We start from the raw sequence: 19,974 nt of genomic DNA on the forward strand, positions 1-19,974 counted from the left end.
GCATAAGCAACATTTAGGGCTTAACTTCAGTCTTTTACAGCATAGTACTTGTTCTATGTTTATATTTAACCTAAATCTCAATATGAAACATTTAGGAGGCTTCTAAGGTTAAAATAATCAAATGATGTTCCCTAAAAATCAATGATGACTGTTTATTGTTTGTATTTTCGTCTGTTTCCCCTTTGTGTATTTGTATACACAGGGAGATAAAATATCAACAATATATATTTATATATTGATAAATGTGTTTGGAAAGCTTTGCACCACTGCTCCTCTGTCCAAACAAGATTATCTGCATTCATGATGCAACTCTGACAGCGGTGACGTGCTGTGAAACAACCAAAGCCAAGATCAGTGTGAAGAGTCAGACCATGTGTACCAGCCCAGCAGGAACTCTTTCTGCTTCTTGTCTTCGGGTTTTAACAAAGAATTCCCTCTGGCAGGAGGCCGGTGGCTCACATAAACAAATCCATTATACGAGCCTGAGTCCTTGGGGTCTGTAAAAGAGCGACTCAAAAATGTTTGTATAACATCTGATCGGAAACAGCGCTGAACTGGTGAGCCACTGAAATCCACATAGAAAGGTTCGTGGCTACATCAGACATTTATTTCATTACTCAACTAAGTCTATAAGTCTGTAAAATGTTTTGATCAACTTAAAGAAATTCAGTTTACACTGACATAACAGGATATACAAAATCCTCACCTTCCAGTTTCACTGGAAACGAAATGTTTATGCTTGATTCAGAACTCAAACATTTTCATTATCTCTTATGTCTGTTAGGTTCCCCAGTTTTTTGCCCCGAGTGTTTCCTTTGTCGAACCAACACCCACCCACAGCAGTTCAGGCTACTTCCCAAATTGGTGTGGGCTCATTGTGTATCTAGACACCCTGTGGAAAGCAAGTGTGCTGAAATGCACTAGTGTCACGCTGACAACATGGCTCTAGGTACCGTCAGTCAGTTGGACCACCACTTTGGTCCAGAATGAAATATCTCAGAACTATTGGATGCCATGAAATTTCATGCAGACATTCATGGTCCACAGAGGATAATTCCTACTGACTTTGGCGATCCCCTGACTTTTCCATGAGGTGGCAATTTTTGTATTTTACTGACATATATATAAACAATTGTTGGATGGATTGATGAGAAATTTGTTTAAAAAAATAATAATAGTAATGGTACCGAGAGGATGAACTGTATTAACTTTGATCATCTGATATTTCATCTAGTGCCATCATCACCTTAAAGTGTCAACTGTCCTATGTTTTGCTTTATGACCAAACACAAACAAAAAGAAACATGTTAGCATGTTGACATTAGCATTTAGCTCAAAGTAAAACTAGTACAGCCTCACGAGCTGCTAGCATGGCTGCAGAATGTTTTTATCCTTTTATTCTTCAGCAATACAAAGCTTCTTTTACTTTTCTAAATTCCTCTCAACTTTTAGTTGTGTCTACAGATATAATCAACTTATAACAATTCTATTAATGACAGTCGGCATGGAAAGTGAGACTAATGTCACTATTTTTAAAAATGAGAAAATGAAAGCACCTGTCCATTGGTGTATTTGACGACTGTGGATATGATTTCTAACGTCTCACAGGAAAGTCAGTGCATAAACACATTTAATTGTTAAGAATTTGCATATAAGTCAAAATACTGTACAAATAGTAATCAACATATAAGACTCTGAAATAACAGAGGCAAGCCTGAAAACCGTCTTTTCTCTTTGCATAGTTCATGGAGACCTGACAACCTGATCTCCCAAAAGTTTCCTGAAATGAGCACAAGAATATTTCCTCAGCACAATAGGGCGGACACAGACAGGTCCAGAAGCAGAGCAGTGAGTGAGGAGATTTTGGCCTTCAGCTCTGACAGCTCAGCTTCAACTGCCATCTTGTTCAAACAAGCTCATGACTCTGAATGAAGTCGTATTTTTAGCCACATTTTTATTCTTTAAGCAATGACTCAATCCTTTGACCGTGAACCAAATCCTAAATGAGAGTTCTAGGAGTTTACACCTCACCTGGTAAGATCACAGAGCAGTATGCAGATCACCTACTCTGAACAATAATCCTGTTAAACATTTCAAGGGATTCATCTCTTTTCCAATCACTGGCAACTGAATCTGTAGATCTTCAGAAAGAAAAACAAACCTTTTCAGCAACAACGCATACAAACAGAAAAAACAAGGACACATCAGTGTAACACAACATTTAGGGATCAAAAAATTAATGTTCCTGTTAGATCGGCTGTTTTTAGAGTGTATTATACACAGAATAAATTACACATGAGATCTGTAAGCTGCTTTTTGTCAGAGCCTCCGGATGATTTTCTGAACCACAGTGCATTTTATCTGTTTACCTGCCAAATTGTCTGTTCGTTCCAGGAAACCCTGCGTTAAACTTTCATTGTCTGTTCCCTGTTCTGCTTTGCTCTGTTTTAAACAGCGGTTTTAACAAAAGGCTTGTCAGTACGACAAAGCTCCTCTATGATCCAGTGAACAGTGAGCTCAGTGCTGCTGAGAGGGAGTCGTCACACAGCGGCGTGACGGCGACTTAAACCACAAATGTGGGTCATCTATAACCAATCAGTTTAATCTCATCCAGTGAGAAATACGAGCTATCAGGAAATAACTGTTGAGGTTAATTCAGGCCCTGAAAATCAATTTGCTTAATCAACCTCTGACTATAAGTGATGGAGTTCCACCTGAACACTCCTCCATCTTTCTAAGGTCTTTTCTTATTGATTTATAACAGTGTTTTGATTTGTTTTTACTTTAACTTTGATTGTTGCTTCATATTTAATATCACAGAGAAACATTTGAAATCAGGTGCTTTGTTACAGTAAACAATTGAAATTAAGTAAATAAAATAAGGTAAATATATTCACGTCACAACAATAACTAGCTACTTAAATCAAGCTGGCATCATGTTAATGAATAAAATAGTGGATACAAGTTGATTTACAATTAAATTAATATTTCACTTTTTTGTTTCTTCCTTCTTTATATGGAAGTTGGGAACCACAGTGAACTGCATATCCCATGTGGACTTGCATGAAAAAGCACAGGAGTCCTATGTTCAGTGATGAAGTCAGATGGTCCCTTTGTGAATCTTTTATCATTAAAGGTCCCATATTTTACACTTCTCCTGTGTTTTATATGAAGTTTTGATCCATAAGAAGATATATTTGTGGTTTTAAGAACCAAAAACCATCTCAAAGTAGTTTGACTACTTTACTTTTCTGAGGCTTCTCTCTGGAGAAACAACACGTTGGTGAGCCAATCAGAAGAGAGGATATAATAAAGCAAAAAAAAAATATAGCAGATTTCAGGTAAACACTAAGAGAAACCAAATCCTGCAAAGGTTGGACAGTGGGTTCAGGTGGACGGGGCTTGGGGCATGGCTGAGAGCGGTGACGGCTTTGGGGTGACATCACAAAGTCCTGGCGGCTGGTTTTAAGGCTCAGTTTCTGAATACAGGTTGTGTGCATTTCTCTGTGGACTGAGGCTTTGATACTTTCACAGTATTAATATAGAACCTAGACCTGATTTATAATCGGACAACACATGGAAATCTGCCTTTATACAATATGGGACCTTTAAGTACTTGCACTGGACCAAAGTGTGCAGAGGCATCTTATTTGAATTTTTGATCTTCTCACTAACTGTATTATTTAATATGCATAAAAACGTGGAAAACATGTAATTTCCAGTTAATGTGGTTGACATGAGAAAGCATGCCACTATACTGGCAGGTCTGTATTCTGATTTCAATTATGGACGACAATATTTTGTCCAAGATAAAGATAAAAACATGTGTTCAACGACTCTGCACCGTCCAGAAATAACCCAAAAAACAGTAACTAAAGAGAAAAATGGAAAGGAGTAAGCGTTTGTTCCATCTGTGTTATTGGATATCAGTGTGAGATTCGTGTGTGTGTGTATACTGCAGTGCAGTTGGCAAACATGAACAGTTACTGACAGTCACTTCCAGGGAAAATGTGCAGTTTGTATTTATAAACGGCACCTACTCAAAATCCTCAGAGCCTTCTCCATTTGTCCTCTGTGCCATTTGTATGACAGAGCAGTTGCTGTGACTTTGTAGTCTGTGCCAACAGATACGATACAATTACTAGAATTTGGCTCAGTGGGGCGATTGATAATGTGGAGAGAGCTCTGCAGGAGCCACATCACAGGGAAACAGATGGGCTGTATTCTTGCTCGCTCCTTTATCCTGACTCGTAATGTGAGACTACATCGAGTGTGTGTGAACGTTTGTGTTGTAGAGAGAATATAGAGGAACACAAAAAGTGCAGAATAGGATCAACTGTGACTTTAAGAATGTTTCGACATAACTTATTATCATTGGCTTATACGTTCTCTAGAAAACTACAGTAAAGAAAAACACCTCTCAGCCTCTGACATTTTACACTGACAGTTTTAAAGAGGGTTTGTTCTGTTGCACTGCATGTGTGGTGCTAATCTTTTTAAAGTGTTTATCTCCAGACATGTTTTAAACAATGTAAAATTCTCTGCTATTATTAATATTTTGTTTAACATGAACGTTAACATGACATGGGGCATGACATGGGGCTGTAAACTCATCTACTCCTACTTCATCATTGAGAAATTCTGCATCAGGCCTTAAGCCCCGCCCACCGCCGCTGTTATCGTTAAGTTGACAGGTGAAAAAGCAGCATATCAAGATGTTTAGAGGAGGAAACATCGGAGAGACTCAGCCACGTGTTTGAGCCTCAGTCAGACCCAGACTGATGAATAACTGTAGCTATTTGTTCATGTTGTTTGTTAGCTTGTAACTGGAAGTGGCTGACACAGTGTTAGTGGTTGTGCTCACTCTCTCTACTGACAAGGTTTCAGGTTTATTTTTCCCGCTCCCTGCTCCCAAAAGTTGACGGGATTGGTTCCTTAGTTATATGATGTATGAAACCCCGGCTGTCTGATTCGGATTTATGAGGCTGTCATTGGTTCACTGCAGTTCCAAGGTGGAAACACTCAGTCATGGCGTTGAAATGTCGTGTACTATATATAAAAAATCATATGGATGTTAACAAGGTTAAAAGCTTGATTTCCATCAGAGGGGGTCTTTACACCTAGTGCTCAGAACAACAGGGTGATATTAGGTGTTATTAGAGTTCAACAGTGCTTTTTGATAACATAGCAAATGTACAGTGAGCGTTAAGTCATGATCATCCAGCACACGCTGTGAGGAGTGTCATGTTATAAACCAAGCTAAAGGTTTAATTAGTTATACATTTTTCAAATGGGTACTCCCATTCTCTTTTAATCTCCTCCTTCAACCTTTTTTTTTATTATTTCACTTTCTCCTTTTTTCTCTCAGTTTTGAGTTGGCAGGACAACGTTTCTCATCCTGCCGATGAGAATACTGTGAACTTACTGCAAACCACTGCATCTCTCCTGCCCTCTGTTTGTTTGTTCCCTCAAGCACATGAGCATCCAGGCTATCTCTCTCTCTCTCTCTCTGCTCTCTCTCTCTCTCTCTTTCTATCTCCTGATTTTCTCCTCCCTGCCCTCTCTTGTCACTCAGGCTCTCTGCTGGACCACCGTGGGACCTCTCTCCATCTCCCAGCTGTCATAGCCTCAATCCAGATGTTTACTCCTCCAGGAGTCCCAGCCTCCTCATCCTCGTCTCTCTCTCTCCCTCTGTGTTTGTTTCATTCTTCTAGATGTGTGAATGATGTGCTTGGTTTTGCCTCTCCATGTTTGTGCTCAGGTCCTATCTGTTTGGTTGTACCTGGATGATGCTTGATGTCCTCCCACATCCTATTCTTCATTAATATTTATCATCATTAGTGTTGTCATCCTTGTCAATATTGTAAATCTACTTATCCATACAACATGTATTGTATGTCTGTCTGTCCTGGAAGAGGAATGGCGGGTCTGAGGACAGATAGTGTCATAATGCTGTACACATTGTTAAGCCCCTTGAGGCAAAGTTCTGATTTGTAATATTGGGCTGTATAAATTAAATTTGATTTGACTTTATTTGTAAAAAAAATAAATAAAAAAAATAAAAAATAAGGAAGCTAGATTGTTGGGTTAAATGTGCTTTATAAAATTATGTTAAGTGCAAATAAAGCAGTTAACGAGACAAAAAAAAGTAAAAAGCCTTAAACAGCAATCGTGAGCAGGAGAGAGAAAAACAGAAACAGCAGAGTGGGCAAACTGGCATGTTTTTATGGGAAGAACAGCAGTTGTTATTTACTCCTCAATGGTCCCTGGCGATTTGGGAAAATGAGGAAGCCCAGGTGCCTGTCAACAGGCCAGACTTTGATCAATGAGCCTCTGGGTAGCAATTACACTTTTCTGTTGTCTGTGTGGTCCGCGGTTGGTGCATTTCGTATTTGAATCTCATGTTTATTAAAGCGGGAAACAAGGAACTGCCTTCTCTTTTTTTCCAGCGCAGCAGGGTTTTTCTACTGGTGTGGGCACACAGTCATATATCTAAAATAAGTAGAAATAAATGGCTTGCTTTGCCCTTAAAGTGCTTTCCAGCTGTGCAGCCAGAAATAGTGTAATGTAGAGCCCATTTCCACTTCACACAGCAGAAACACAGAGAGTTTCCACTGTACATGGACCTGCAGCTCGGTTGTACCTCGGAAGCACAAGGACTTGATATTTTATATAGGCTGTGCGAGGATCAGCAGGTTCTTATGGGGCGAAAATTAGTTTATAAATTGTTTATTTTACAAGGACAGATACAGTCACAAGGACAGTGGAAGCAAATTCCTGTTGCATTGTGCTTTAAATTATTTTGAGATAATGTCAGCTAGTTTAATATCTGTCCTTGGAGCAGGTAGATGTACAAACACTTGATGGTTTTTGCTCAGCAGTGTTTGTTGTTCTCTTTACCACAGATTCACTTACTGTTTATTCTTTACCAGCCTTCCAGATTATTGCCATATATATATATATATAGATATACATACCTATGACAGTTTTGTAGCGTGGATGTTATCATGTGCTTGGCTTTATATTCTACCATTTATGTTAAGTGCATAATATCCATATGTATAATACAGTGTACAGTATGTGTAGTGGCTCTAGACGCATGATCAAATAAATAAATAAAATAAATAAATAAATACAGTATATATTTTGCAATATCTGCATAGTGTCGGCTTTGTTTTGTATCATTTACATTATTTTGTCTCACTTCAACACAACAAAACTAAGTCCACCCCTGTGCAATATCACTAAAATGTTAAATGATTCAAAACTGTATCATCTTACAATAATTCTATTATTTTTTACTATAAGTGAAAGGTATTTGATCTTAAATGTTATTAAAAACTAAACGGTTAGATGGACTATATTGAAAATATGGGGCGTAAATTAAAACGTCTGTGCAACAAAAGTGAGTACACCTGTGATCACTGCAACAAATTTCATTACTTGTGATTTCCAATTAAGGCTAATTGCATGAACAAGGTTATAAAAGAAGCTGTGAACACTGCAGCTTCTTCAGTTTAGGCCTGAGTTGTGTCTCATGCAACATGATTCACATCGTATGGAACTGCCTGATCAAGCAAAAATCAGACTTTATAATGACGACTGACGGCACAAGAGCATCAGAGGTCTACTGAACATAAGCTGAAACACGGTTGCAGGTGAGGAGGTACAGAAAGATACATAAAACTAATAACAGAGGGCGCAGTGACGCCATGCACAATTTGCTATCTATGAAACCTTGCACTGAAAAGCAGATAGGTTAGTGCCACTGACCTGGCACCAGCATTATCTGTGAATAGTGATGTTCCAGTTTCATTGTGAAGGACACTGCACGAGGTCAGTTACAGATGATGCTCACAAAACTGCAAGAATAAACTTTGCCAAAGCGCATGAGGAGAAGCCTGATGAATATATTGGCAGCACATCCTTTGGTCAGATGAAACCAAAATAAATTAGTTTGGATCAGATGGGGTCCAGCATATTTAGCGTGGACCTGGCCAGAACTACCACAGTGACTGCATAGTGCTGACTGTGAAACGTGGAGGTGGGAGTTGTGCTGATGTGGAGCTGCATGAATGCAAATTGTGTAGAGGAGATGACATTTATAGATGGCACTATGAATTCAGGTTTGTTTACCCAAATACCGCATAAAAAAGCGACTCCTGGTCTCAAGGAGCTTGACAGGAGATGAATTTTCCAATGTGACAATGATCCCAGACACAAACACAAGAAAATCACATAAAAGTTTGTCAAGAAGAAAATAGTGAAACCCATGACTTTACCAATTATCTCCCCTGACTTGACTCCAATAGTATTTTAAAATGGAAGGTAGAGCAACCATAGCCCTGAAGCAAAGAGCGGCTGAAAAGAATCAATGAAGAAAGGCCGCACATCTCTCCACAGATGTGTGCAAGACTGATCAAATCTGTCATGAAAAATAAAAGCAGGCAAACGGAATATAGAAAAATAAAAAAATGGATTCTCACTAATGAAGGGTGCACTGACATTTGCTGAGGTTGGTTCTTTAATATGAATCTTTCATTATAGTTTAATCAGTCAAACGTTTCTGTTTTCAAATTAATTGGTTTCATTCTTCTTGAGCTTTGGCTCAAAACAAATAAATTCGTTTTAAATGAACAGGATGTGTAATTATCTAACATTTTAGTGATACTGACCAGAGGTGCTCTCAGTGTTGCTGTATACTGTGTTTTAAGAAAAATCTGTAAATGGAGCAAATGGAGGAGGAGTGGAGGTCACTGCTCCAGGTACTGCTGTATTTGAAACCACTAATTTACACTTAAAGTAGCCACATGTCATTTCGTAAACTCAACAAGTCCTCCCACCTTAAGACAATATATACAGTAGGCCACTTGTCCTTGCTCTCTGATACGACAACGAGCTCATGCTTTCCAGGTTTTTAGCTGTATATAACAGGTGATTAGCAAAACATGTTAAGCCATTTAAGTTTTGCATGAATAAGAAAAATGTTTCAATCTGTTAGTTGGGTGTGTGTGTGTGTGTGTGTGTGTGTGTGTGTGTGTGTGTGTGTGTGTGTGTGTGTAAGAGTCGAGATAAAAGGAGAACAAAGTCCGACTGAAGGATAAAACTGGCTAACTTTTGATACAGCCATGCATGGGAACAGAAAGTGGGATAAGATATTACATATTAGAGTTAAATTTAATGTTTCCAACTTGTTCAACATCTTGGTGCTTTTTATTGTATCCCTGTAGATTGGATTACCAACTACCTTTGATGGGAGCTCAGAAATGCAGCTCTAGTATATTTTCCCATTCAGGGAGAGTGTGTGGATACATCAGTGATAGATTTACCAGAAATGATCTGGGGAAGTGTCATGTCCCAGACATTCAATACTGGATATGGTCTTCTATACATTACAACTTATGGCATTTCTGCTTCATTAGACCGCTTACAGTGAAAAGGCGCGGAAAAAAAGGGTGAGAGGAAATGTAGCTGAGCAACAAAAGGATCCAGATCAATTTCCAACCGATTACGGCCGAGACTCCAGCACAGCCCAGACGTCACTATCTTTCAGTTTTTATTCCATCCTATGCTTTTATCTTTTTCTATGAACTGGAGGTAAAATGAATCAAACTACATTTTTGTTTCAGTGGTTTTACATGCTTGCTGTGTTTGGACTTTCAGCTGTCTTTAACATCAAAGGCCGGTCAGCGTCAGATACAATCAAAGCTGCGTCTTCACTCTCTTTTTATTAGTTGACATAATCCAAAGTTTGTTTGGAATCACAGTAGCATTACTCCATGTTTGCCTTGATTTAGATTTTTAAAACTGCTGATACATCAAACACTTGATAACAGCAAGGTTTTCTTTATGCAGTATATAGTTTTTTTTATAAGGAGACCTGAGCTTTTATTTTCATTTCAGTATCCTGACTGATGGGTTCAAATGACGTTGTAAACTTCACTTAACTTTTAACTTTGTCAGCTGTTTATGGGTTGTTAAAATTCATTATGTTGCAATAATGTAACGTTATTATTATTATTTATTGTCTAGATGGTTAAAATGAAATCTTTAAAGGTTTTTTTTTTTTTTTTTTTAATGGAAATAGACACACACACATTCACACACCTAAACCTCGCCAAGTGCTTTCTTTGTCCCGATTAATTTTGTGCTTTTTCAGCAGGACTGCTTTATCATCATAGAGGAAAATCACCTCTGTGCAAATTGAAAATACTTGGCCTTAATCCATCTACGTGTTTGGCGCTGTCTGAATTCAGTTAGACGTGGTCCATGTGTGTACACTGTTGATATGTGTGTATGTTTGTTGGTTTGAGTGAGAGAGAAAAAAGGGGAAAGGATACATTTAACTTGCAGACTTCTAAATCTATAAAGCTAAATCTCCTTAATTATGACTTTACCGAACGATTAATGAACCAACAACAATAGGTAAGTTTAACAGTTAAATCTGACATCTGACAAATGTCCCCTCACCTTTCTGATTATCTTCATGTGTTTACATCACAGTAGGCATGACCTTTTTCCCTCGGCTTTAATTACATTAAACTGAACCGGGCAGATGTCAACAAAAGGGCACTGGGCCGGACTGACCTTTCTCCTCCTTTAGATTGCAGTGAGGGGGCCGAGGTGCAATATGGGGGCTTTTAGTGACTGGACAAACTCTGCCCTGGAGTCATCCAAACTTTCACACATTCAAACGCACACATTTGCATGTGGATCTTAATTTCATTCATCTTTGCAACTGTTTTTTTTTTTTTTTAATCACTGCCTCTTCTTGCTGCAGTCACATGAACCAAAAACTGAACAACAAAGGTTTTCAAGAGGTTTCCCACAAAGCAATGCTGTAACATTTACACAGGCGAGCTTTCATTTTCCCTGAGAATGAAGGGCGAGGCAGTGACATCTTGGTGGTGTGATGATTATAGAAGCCTGGGAGTGATATAAGCCATCCATCATCGTCATACTAGCCAGATGAAAACCAGCATATAGACACAGACAGCGAAGGCAGTCAGCTGTAGGGTAAAGGAGCTGAGGCGTAAGCACCAGTGTTGCGGAGAGTTATGAGGAAGCATCTCCTCCTGCTGAGAACTGACAATCAGAGACGTCTCTAGCTCATGCCCCGAGGATGTTTGTGACACTGTTTAGGATGCACAGTGTATCCTGCTAAATTATCACACAAAGAGGGCTAACACTCAGAACCAGCTCCTTCTTCAGCTCTTTTTGTGATTGGAAAAGTTTACTTAGAATAGGGATAAAGTGGTTTATACTAAAGGTGGATATTTATGTCACATGTGTGTCATATTTGATTTTCTGGCAATTATGATGTGCCTAACCCTAACCCAAAGTACGGGTTCACCTTGACCCTGGGGAAAGAGTAATCGAACCCTCTTCAATCCAAACTATTTACACAAAATGTTGGTTTTTAACAGAGTAACAACCTTAAAGATAATGGGATGAGAGATCACGTTCAAATCAACAGATCACATGATTAAAACAATATGTTTACAGAGGTAAACAAATTCCTTCATGATGCTAGTCCTCTCAGCACCACTGACTCAATCAAATTCAACTCAAGTCCACTTCAACACAAAGCTACTTGAGGGTAATACAGTGTGAGGGAATTTTCCATCTTTAGGTCTAGTGTCTTTTCATTAAGTCTCTTTTCTTTCATTTAGTCAGCATCTCCACACAGGTCTTACTCACAAGTCACTAACTATTGACAGTAGCTCATTGTTTAGCGAAAGCTTATAGCTGTGAAGACGCATCTGCTCATTCCCCATCAGCAGTGGCCATGGCAACCAAACACCCTCAGAAGACGGACAGAGTGGCAGGTGAAGGAGGTAAACAGACTTGTTGAGCAGCCGGTGCCTCAGGCTCTCATGGCCACTTGGTTACACAAGTTCTTTGATTGAAGGACACAGGTACATAATGTTGTGTAAAATGTGAGGTAATATGTAGGATTAGGTATATATATATAGATATACATAGTATATGTGTAGATGATGTGATTCAATGATGAACAGACCCATAGACTATTTCCATTCCATATTGAGTCTATTGGGGTTTAAATACTCCCTCCCAATACTCCCTGCCTTCAGATTACACTGGTTAACTTGTTAATATTTGTGTTGCTCATCTCTCTTCTCCTTGACACACTAGGCTTCAATAAATGCTTCTGCTTAAGCCACCTGAGATCTCCCAGAACGTCTTCCTTCAGCTCACAAGATTTCCATCACATGCAGATGCCAAAACATCTGTCTGTTGCCCCCTGTGTCACAAACAGGCGTATGATGTAGTATAACTGATGCACCACCATATGTCTAAAGGTAAAATGCCATATAAATGAAAAAACGTCCATAGGGACAAGGATATTTACAGCAGCTCACATTCTCATGGACATACAGATCCATGATAACATCCATGGTAAAGAAGCAAATCCTCTCATTTCAGAGGCTACAACCGATGAATGTTTCTTTTTTTCTTGATAAATGTCATGAATGATTAATCAGCTCTAAATTTCATCTTCACAGCAAATCAAATTTCTTTTTCAGTTTTTTGCTGATGTTTCTCTTTTTTGTAATTGGTGTTAATCTAGGATTAGTGGCGCATTCTTTTTTGGTGATGCAGTAAACTTAACAACTTTTGGAAAAGCATTTTCCATTGTTTTTCGGGGGCTATATAAGCATTGGGAACCAGATCCACTGCTAGCAATTCTAGGAGCAACTATCTCTTAATCTTCTACCAAATATGAAAAAATGGCTGTATTGTTTGGAGTGGTAACTGCAAAGAAGTTAAATCTTTTTTTTTTTGAAGGTTTTTTTTTTTTTTTTAGCTATTTTTGGCTTTATTTGGCAGGGACAGTGAGAGAGAGACAGTAAAGTTAGGGAAGAGAGAGAGGAGATGACATATACCAAAGGGCCTTACTCGTATTTGAACCCGGGGAACTGCGGTAAGGACCGAGCTTACACGGTATGCGCTCTACCAGGTGAGTGACCAGGGCGCCCCAAAGAAGGTCATTCTATGAATGTGGAAGCTGGACTCTGTACGAACATATGATTTGTGGTTGGGAGAAATGGCAAACACACTACATCTGGAGACACCTGGAGATTTTACAATGAAGATAGATCAGAGATGGGACCATGTACTGAAATTCTTTCAGGGTAAGAGTGTGTTGAGTCCAATGTAAAGCACCATGTTGTGTCTTCTGTTCTCTTTTTTCTCCCAAAAGGTACTGTGATATGTGCATGTCCTTTTTTTAAAGACACACTACCTCACACTTAATTTATCTGTGTTGTTATGGATGATGTGCTGTGCTCATTTGTGGGGATTTTATTTTATTTTATTTTATTCTCCTTTTGTAAGTTTGTATTCTGACTATACAGCAAATAAATATACATTTAAAAAATTTTTTTTTTTGGCTTTTCAAATGGTCCAAGTTTTCGATATGATAAAATTATATCCAGACATCCATGAGCCTGATGAGGAGTATTATACCTTATTCTGAAAGTCCTTTTCTCAATGTGCCAAAAATTCTCAATCTGATCTGACCATTTTTTACTTTGAGGATGTTTGAATTCACAGGGTATGAAACCTAGTTTGAGTTGTTTTTACTCGTGTTTGTTCTGGCAAGCCGACCGCTAACTTCCTCTGGGAGGGTAAAACTGATATGACCATGCAGGGATCCAACTGCACAGGATCACCCTGTTAGATACAATCTGATGTCCTTTTAAAGGAGGACGCATCTAATCTGACAGCAGTGCAGCTTGCCTCCCTGCTGAGAGTTGAACCCTGGCCTCTGGAGGCTCATCATCTACAGTGTTGCCATTTGCCAGAGCAAAAATAGAAACACTGACAACATGGCATGAATAAATCAACATTAACATCACTTTAATGTTCACACATTTTCTAAAAATGTAGTTTTGAGTTTACACTAGGGCAGGTTAACCAGGGTTATTTCTGCTCTCCACATTCCCCATTAACTATTTCAGTAACCAGGCAAAGAGACAGCTCCATGTCAAGACTGAAATTTCAGACAATTCCTTTATATCTTTTTATTTATTTTCAAGTCTTCAGATATATAACACACTTGGGCTTGCACCCAATTATTTATCATTTCTAGTTAAGATCCCATACTCAAATGTCATACATGTACACACAGTATATTGAATTTGTACATGTAAAATAAAAATATATATGTAAAATATATAAATAATATATATACAAACTATTAGAAATTGGATTGATTTTATATATTCATATATGTTTATGTATGTATGCTCATATTGCAGACATGTTACATAAATATGTATCCATCCCAAAGCCTAGCAAAATATATTGATATTATATACAGTATTATATACAGTTGTTCTAAATTCATCACATACATATATTATAAATAATATATGTACAGATACAAATTTTACTATGGGTATTTCATATATGTTATAAACTTCTATCTATCATATATCTTCATATAGCCAGAGGATGTATATGTGTGAATACATTCCCTTACAGGTGACCTATATGGCAACATCAGTCGTGGTATAGGGACATGTATGTCATATTTCTATGAGATATAAAGGATCAGAACATAAAAAAATCACCATGCTTGCACCCAACAAAATCAGTAGTTCAGGCTGCCAACACCAACCTCAGAGAGGCTACAAACATTTCAGCGTGTGTGCATAGTACAAATACAGTCTCCTGTGAGTGCACCACCTCAGCCTTCCTTACATATAGAATAGAGAAGTGCACTTCATTAATCTATGTTTTGACACCTGACTTTCACTTGAACACCATCTATCCTCCTTAAAAAGATTTTTTTTTTAGTTTTTTTTAGATTGTGACATATGATTAATGCTTCATTTAAATGAAGAACCAGAGATACAAGGTGCACTGAGACATCATCTTGCAGCAGTAACTTACTGCATATTCAGTTTAGTTTTACATTGTTTGTGTTTGTGTGATCAACAAAATAAATAAATGATATTCATTCACATAGTCACTGTTCATGTCATGTCACGCTCTCCAAGCAGCACATGAGTGCAACCTCTGGTAAAGGAATGAGTTCTGTATCTGTAGGGGGTTTATGTCTTTTTTGAAAAATGCAAAGGACCTGGTGTGAGACATTAATGGTCATTGATGTGGATTGTAGATGATAAATGTTTCATACTTGGTGTGAAACTGTGTTCAGATTGCCAGGTTTGACAATAACAGGTATTTCATTGCATATTTTCATTGGACCGAAAGGTTTTGATCATTTTTTTTTGTGTTGTGGATGCTTATATTTACATGTATTTAATATAAATTCTTGTGTATTTACAAAACACATTGAAGGGCATTGTTTGCAGGGCACATGTTTTAATGATCTTGCCTTGGGCGCTAACAATCTGAGATACACCAGTGACTGTGCTGCACATATCAACAGGGAGAGTTATAAAGAATAATTAGCTCCTTGGAGATGTGATATACAGATATGTTCCTGACCCATTTTAATGGCTATCTCAGCTCAGAATCTTAAATACTGATACTCATTTCTGAGTATCATTTTTCTGTATTAGAGTGTCTCACATATTTCCTGACCACCCAAGTGTGTGCACACAAAGCAAACTGTGTCTGTGAATGTGGGAGGTTTCTCGGGCCTCCCGCTCATTCTGTCGAGACAGCGTCTGGTATTTGGCCCTGCAGGTGAAGCCAGGTGACCACTGGAGCATCCATATCAACAAAAGCCTGGGTAGGACACATCGCACCGGACAGGACAATGTGCTTTATGCAGGACTCAATCGTGAATATGCTCACTTGCACTGGACTGCCTTCTACTTACTCCAGTATTTCTAAATGATGAAATTCCAGTCTGAATACCTGGATACTAGGCCCCCAACCAGAAAAAGGGAGGGAGGAACTGCGGCTAAACAAACAAAAAAAAAACAATTTAAGCCCTGGAAACTCAGGTTTGACAGTTTCCAAAACACATTCCTGAAAATAAACATCACAGCACAGCACAAGATGCAGTATTAAATACTTCATACATATGAAATAAAGAAAAGAACTTGAGGGGAAAAGCAGAAACAGAAAAAGGCAAGAAAAGCCTGTGTCATATTAAGGTATATTAAAACCTTTTCTGCCTGCTGTCGTTCCTTTCCTTCTCTTTTTAATAATAGACGTCTTTCTAGTCGCTAACAACACTCCACATCGAGATGCTCTGATGAGTGTGTGTGTCTGTGTGGGCCCTCTATAATAGGTGTCTTTGTAATTGGTTGGTTGATGGGCTGATCACTAACAGGCATGAGATGAGCAGCTCAGGGGAGGAGACATCCAACCTCACTCTCCTTCTGTTGCCATGTCACCATGACAAACACGTCTGTGAGGAAACCAAACAAAGCTGTGTGCTCTTAGGAGGAATACTTTACAATCCAAAATTAAAATCAGTGTAAATTAGTCTTTAATTTTGTAAAATTCCACTATAAATCAGATGTGTGATATGCAAGTGAAACTGAAATACCGGCATATTGTTTTTGCTACTCTCCTTATTACAATAACAACAATAGCAAAAGATTGTTTTAGAGTAGAGAGGACTTTAATATCTAGAGGACAGTGAAATTATCTCTTTTTAAGGATTTACTCTGTGATTTTATCATACTGCCTAACAGCATCCCATTTCATAAAATATCCCTCCAGCTCATTGTGATGTTTTGAAAATCAATCATACATTTTCATTTCATTAATTCCTTCACCACCGACTGCCACCTCACAGGGAATAAGACCATTATTCTGAGACACTCAAATGCTAAGACTCGCAGAGTTTATTTCAGGGTTTGTATAAGTGCATTAGTCTTAGCTGTTTCACAAGCACATAGTTTTGTTTTCAGAACTGAATGCCATTTTAAAAGGGAGTATAGTCGCATCACGACATATCCACCAAACAGCATATGTTCTTTTTGATTTGTTCAAACTCCATAAAACAGCCATTTTTGACAGCCCATATGGTGAACAGGAAGAAGAATAGCAATTTGACAAAGAATAGCCTAAAGTCGTAGGAAACACAGTGTGAGCAAAGCAAAGAACGTGACATGTTGCAAAAAGTCTCCCATTGTTGTCACGTCATCGTGACAGATTCACTGAAAAACTCTTTTAAAGGAAACTTCACCGCAGGTCAAAATGCCTGTATACTAGGCAGAGTGAACAATAGATGTGAGGAGCAAATGAGATCCAAGTATACAGGTTGTCTCACCACTTCTAATCTGATTCTATCAAATCATTGACAGGCCCAGTGCTGATACACCCTGATCCCAGAAAACTGCTTGGCATTTTTAACGTGTTGCATTAAATCAGCTCTGTTCCTGACCCTGTGCCCTAACCCCTTTGTAAGGACGGCAGGAGAACAGAACGATTTCCCTCTCAGGAACCAGTGATTTTGCAAAAGGAATAACTGTAGTAACTACAAGATGTTATGTTTTTTGAAAATAATAATTCTAATTCTAAATATTCTGTGTGCATGCTTCTTACTAGGATTTTACAGGGTGATTGTTGTTAAGATTGTACCAGAATGAAATTGGGGTACTTGCTCAGTGGTTGTTTGGTGTTTATTCACTAGTTGCTAAGCTAGGATGTTGCTGACCGTCTGTACATGTGGCTTTCAATGGAAAGTTTGAGCCTTAGCTGGCTCTGAGCTTTTGTCCAGCACATACAGGTTTTTCTGCACTTGACTCGATGTATGTTGAACTGCATAAAGTTTACGATGTTGCAGCCAAAATAATGTAATACAGCTGTTGAGAGAATAATGGTACACGGCTTCTTCTCATGCAATGATTCAACTGCTAGCAAACAAAAAAGAGCCTAAACCGCACAGGGGAAGCATTTAGCAGCAGTTATAAAATTGCTGGTGAATAAAGTGGTCGACAATTTTGAATTTTTCTGAAAAAACACATCTTCTTTTCTAATTTTGCAACATTTATAACATGACATGAAGCCTGAGACAAATATTTTGATACTAACATACATATACTAGGCCTCAGAAAGGGAGGAATAACAGGCTGAGTATGAGAGAGAGTTATCATGTGCATTCCCCAGCAAGCTCACCAACAAAGAACAATTCTAATCTAAACTGTCGCAGATTTTATAAGGTCGATCAAAGTGAGACAATGTGTGAGTCAGCGAGTGGAAGATAGACTGAAGTGATACCTTAAGTCCTCCACACTCTGCTGCTGATCCCTGGTCCACTCCGGTGATGTAAATACCCAAAGCATATTCTGCTCCCCCCCGGATCATTAGACCAAGAGACCGGCCGTCGTCCAGAACCAAGTTGACCTGTTAAAGACAGACAGAGAAAGCAGGGGGTTAAATATCTGAAATAGTGTGAACCAGGCACCCCTTAAATATCACTATTTTAAAACGGTGTTTGCAGTCTCAATTGTGCTGCTTGACAAGCTGCCAGATTTTCCTGCGGTGTCGATCTGTTCACAGTGAAATGGAAATGTGAAACACAATGCACGGAGAAAATGACAGCCCTGCTCTGAGCTGGGATTTGTCGGCTGAAAATAAAGAATTTCAGGAGCTACTTAGATGTGGTTACTCAGAGCCAGTAATGAGGCGGCTGAATCCATTTTGACTGGAGGAATGACTGTCTGAATCGGTCAATTAGTTTGTTTACAAGGCTCATCTTAAATCTGAAGAATCTAATACCTTTATCTATGTTGACATTTGTTTTATAGCTGAAACCGTCATTTCAACATGATTAACAGAAACCTAAACAATATGGCAACATTCGAAAGAGAGCTAAAGGTTCAGAGTGAACACTGCATTATTTAACTGAGTGAAAGAAGTTGTAATGGCATCTATCTTTCCCTTCTCTAGAGGACAAACAGCTTTGGGATGATTGTTCAGAGGGTGAGATTCCGACACTGGCAAGCAACCACTAACACTATATTTTCACAATTTATAAAACATATGTTTCAGTTCTTCTCACCTCAACAAGGACTCAGTGATGAGGAAGAAGTCATTTTTTGATCAGATTAAAGGGTGAAGAGATTATAACCAAACCCACATAGATTAATGAGGAGGTCCACTCCCACTCTTCTGCCTTCTGCACAAATGATACACAACTTTCACAAAGTAAAATATGACTCATTTCACAGTAGAGTGAACCCGACTCATCCCTCTGAGAATCCCTCTAACAAGGAACCGGAGCAGCATTTGACATACAGAGGGGGAAATGACCTTGACTAAAAGCATCAATAAAGAATAAAGACTTTTAGGGTCCGCGGGACGTGTTATTGCTCAACATAAAGTCAGCCTGCAGTTACTTCTCTCTAAAAGGGGAACCTGGATGTTTCTAACAGCTGCTGAAATCCAGCCTCATATCCACAAATCCACAAGCCATCATTCTTAGCTGGAACGGTGTCTTCATGCAACTTGTATACAGAGTTTTTGCCCGATTTGCTGTGATCAAGCCAGTTTTGCCGAACGTAAAATCTTCAGATAATGACACTTGACTGCTCCACATATGTACAGTGGAGCAGCTGTAGATACAGTATGAACCTCCCCTCCATGACTTGATGGAAGACTTGGGTCTTATATGTCTGTTCTGGAGGCTACAGTTTGATGAAGGGTTCATTTGTCTGAAAAACAGCTATCAGTATTTTAACCCAATGGCAGGTATAATCTGCTCGTCTTTGTTTGGTGCCTCTGGGTCATATCATCAACAGTGTCCCTTTACTCTGCAGCTATTTGCTTTGGTCACGGAGCCTTTAGCTCCCTATTCCAGTAATCTATTAATGTCAGAGCCCTCATTGTTAATGACACATGCTGATGATTCCCAAATCTACTTACTTTACTTACTTACGCCGTCATATTTTAAGAATTTACAACGCTTTATCTTGGAGGCCTAAAGCATACTGTGGTTCTCAAAGACATGAACAGGTTGTCAAAAGGAAGTTATTACCCAGGGTTCATTTAATAAAACGGCTCCACTGTCTTTCA

The 19,974-nt window shown here is 38.7% G+C and overlaps 1 protein-coding gene across 1 annotated transcript in view; it reads right to left on the minus strand.

Moving 5' to 3' along the window:
* Positions 1-19,974, minus strand: part of whrna (whirlin a) — a 140,033-nt gene that overhangs the window by 49,332 nt on the left and 70,727 nt on the right. The window contains exon 3 of the mRNA XM_023399920.2: positions 18,178-18,303. Coding sequence (XP_023255688.1) covers positions 18,178-18,303 — 126 coding nt within the window. The remainder of the gene's footprint in view (positions 1-18,177; positions 18,304-19,974) is intronic.

The sequence above is a fragment of the Seriola lalandi genome, unplaced genomic scaffold (genome assembly GCF_002814215.2).
Source record: "Seriola lalandi dorsalis isolate HSWRI2012SDOR001 ecotype SW California unplaced genomic scaffold, Sedor1 jcf7180002052129, whole genome shotgun sequence".
Classification (NCBI taxonomy): domain Eukaryota; kingdom Metazoa; phylum Chordata; class Actinopteri; order Carangiformes; family Carangidae; genus Seriola; species Seriola lalandi.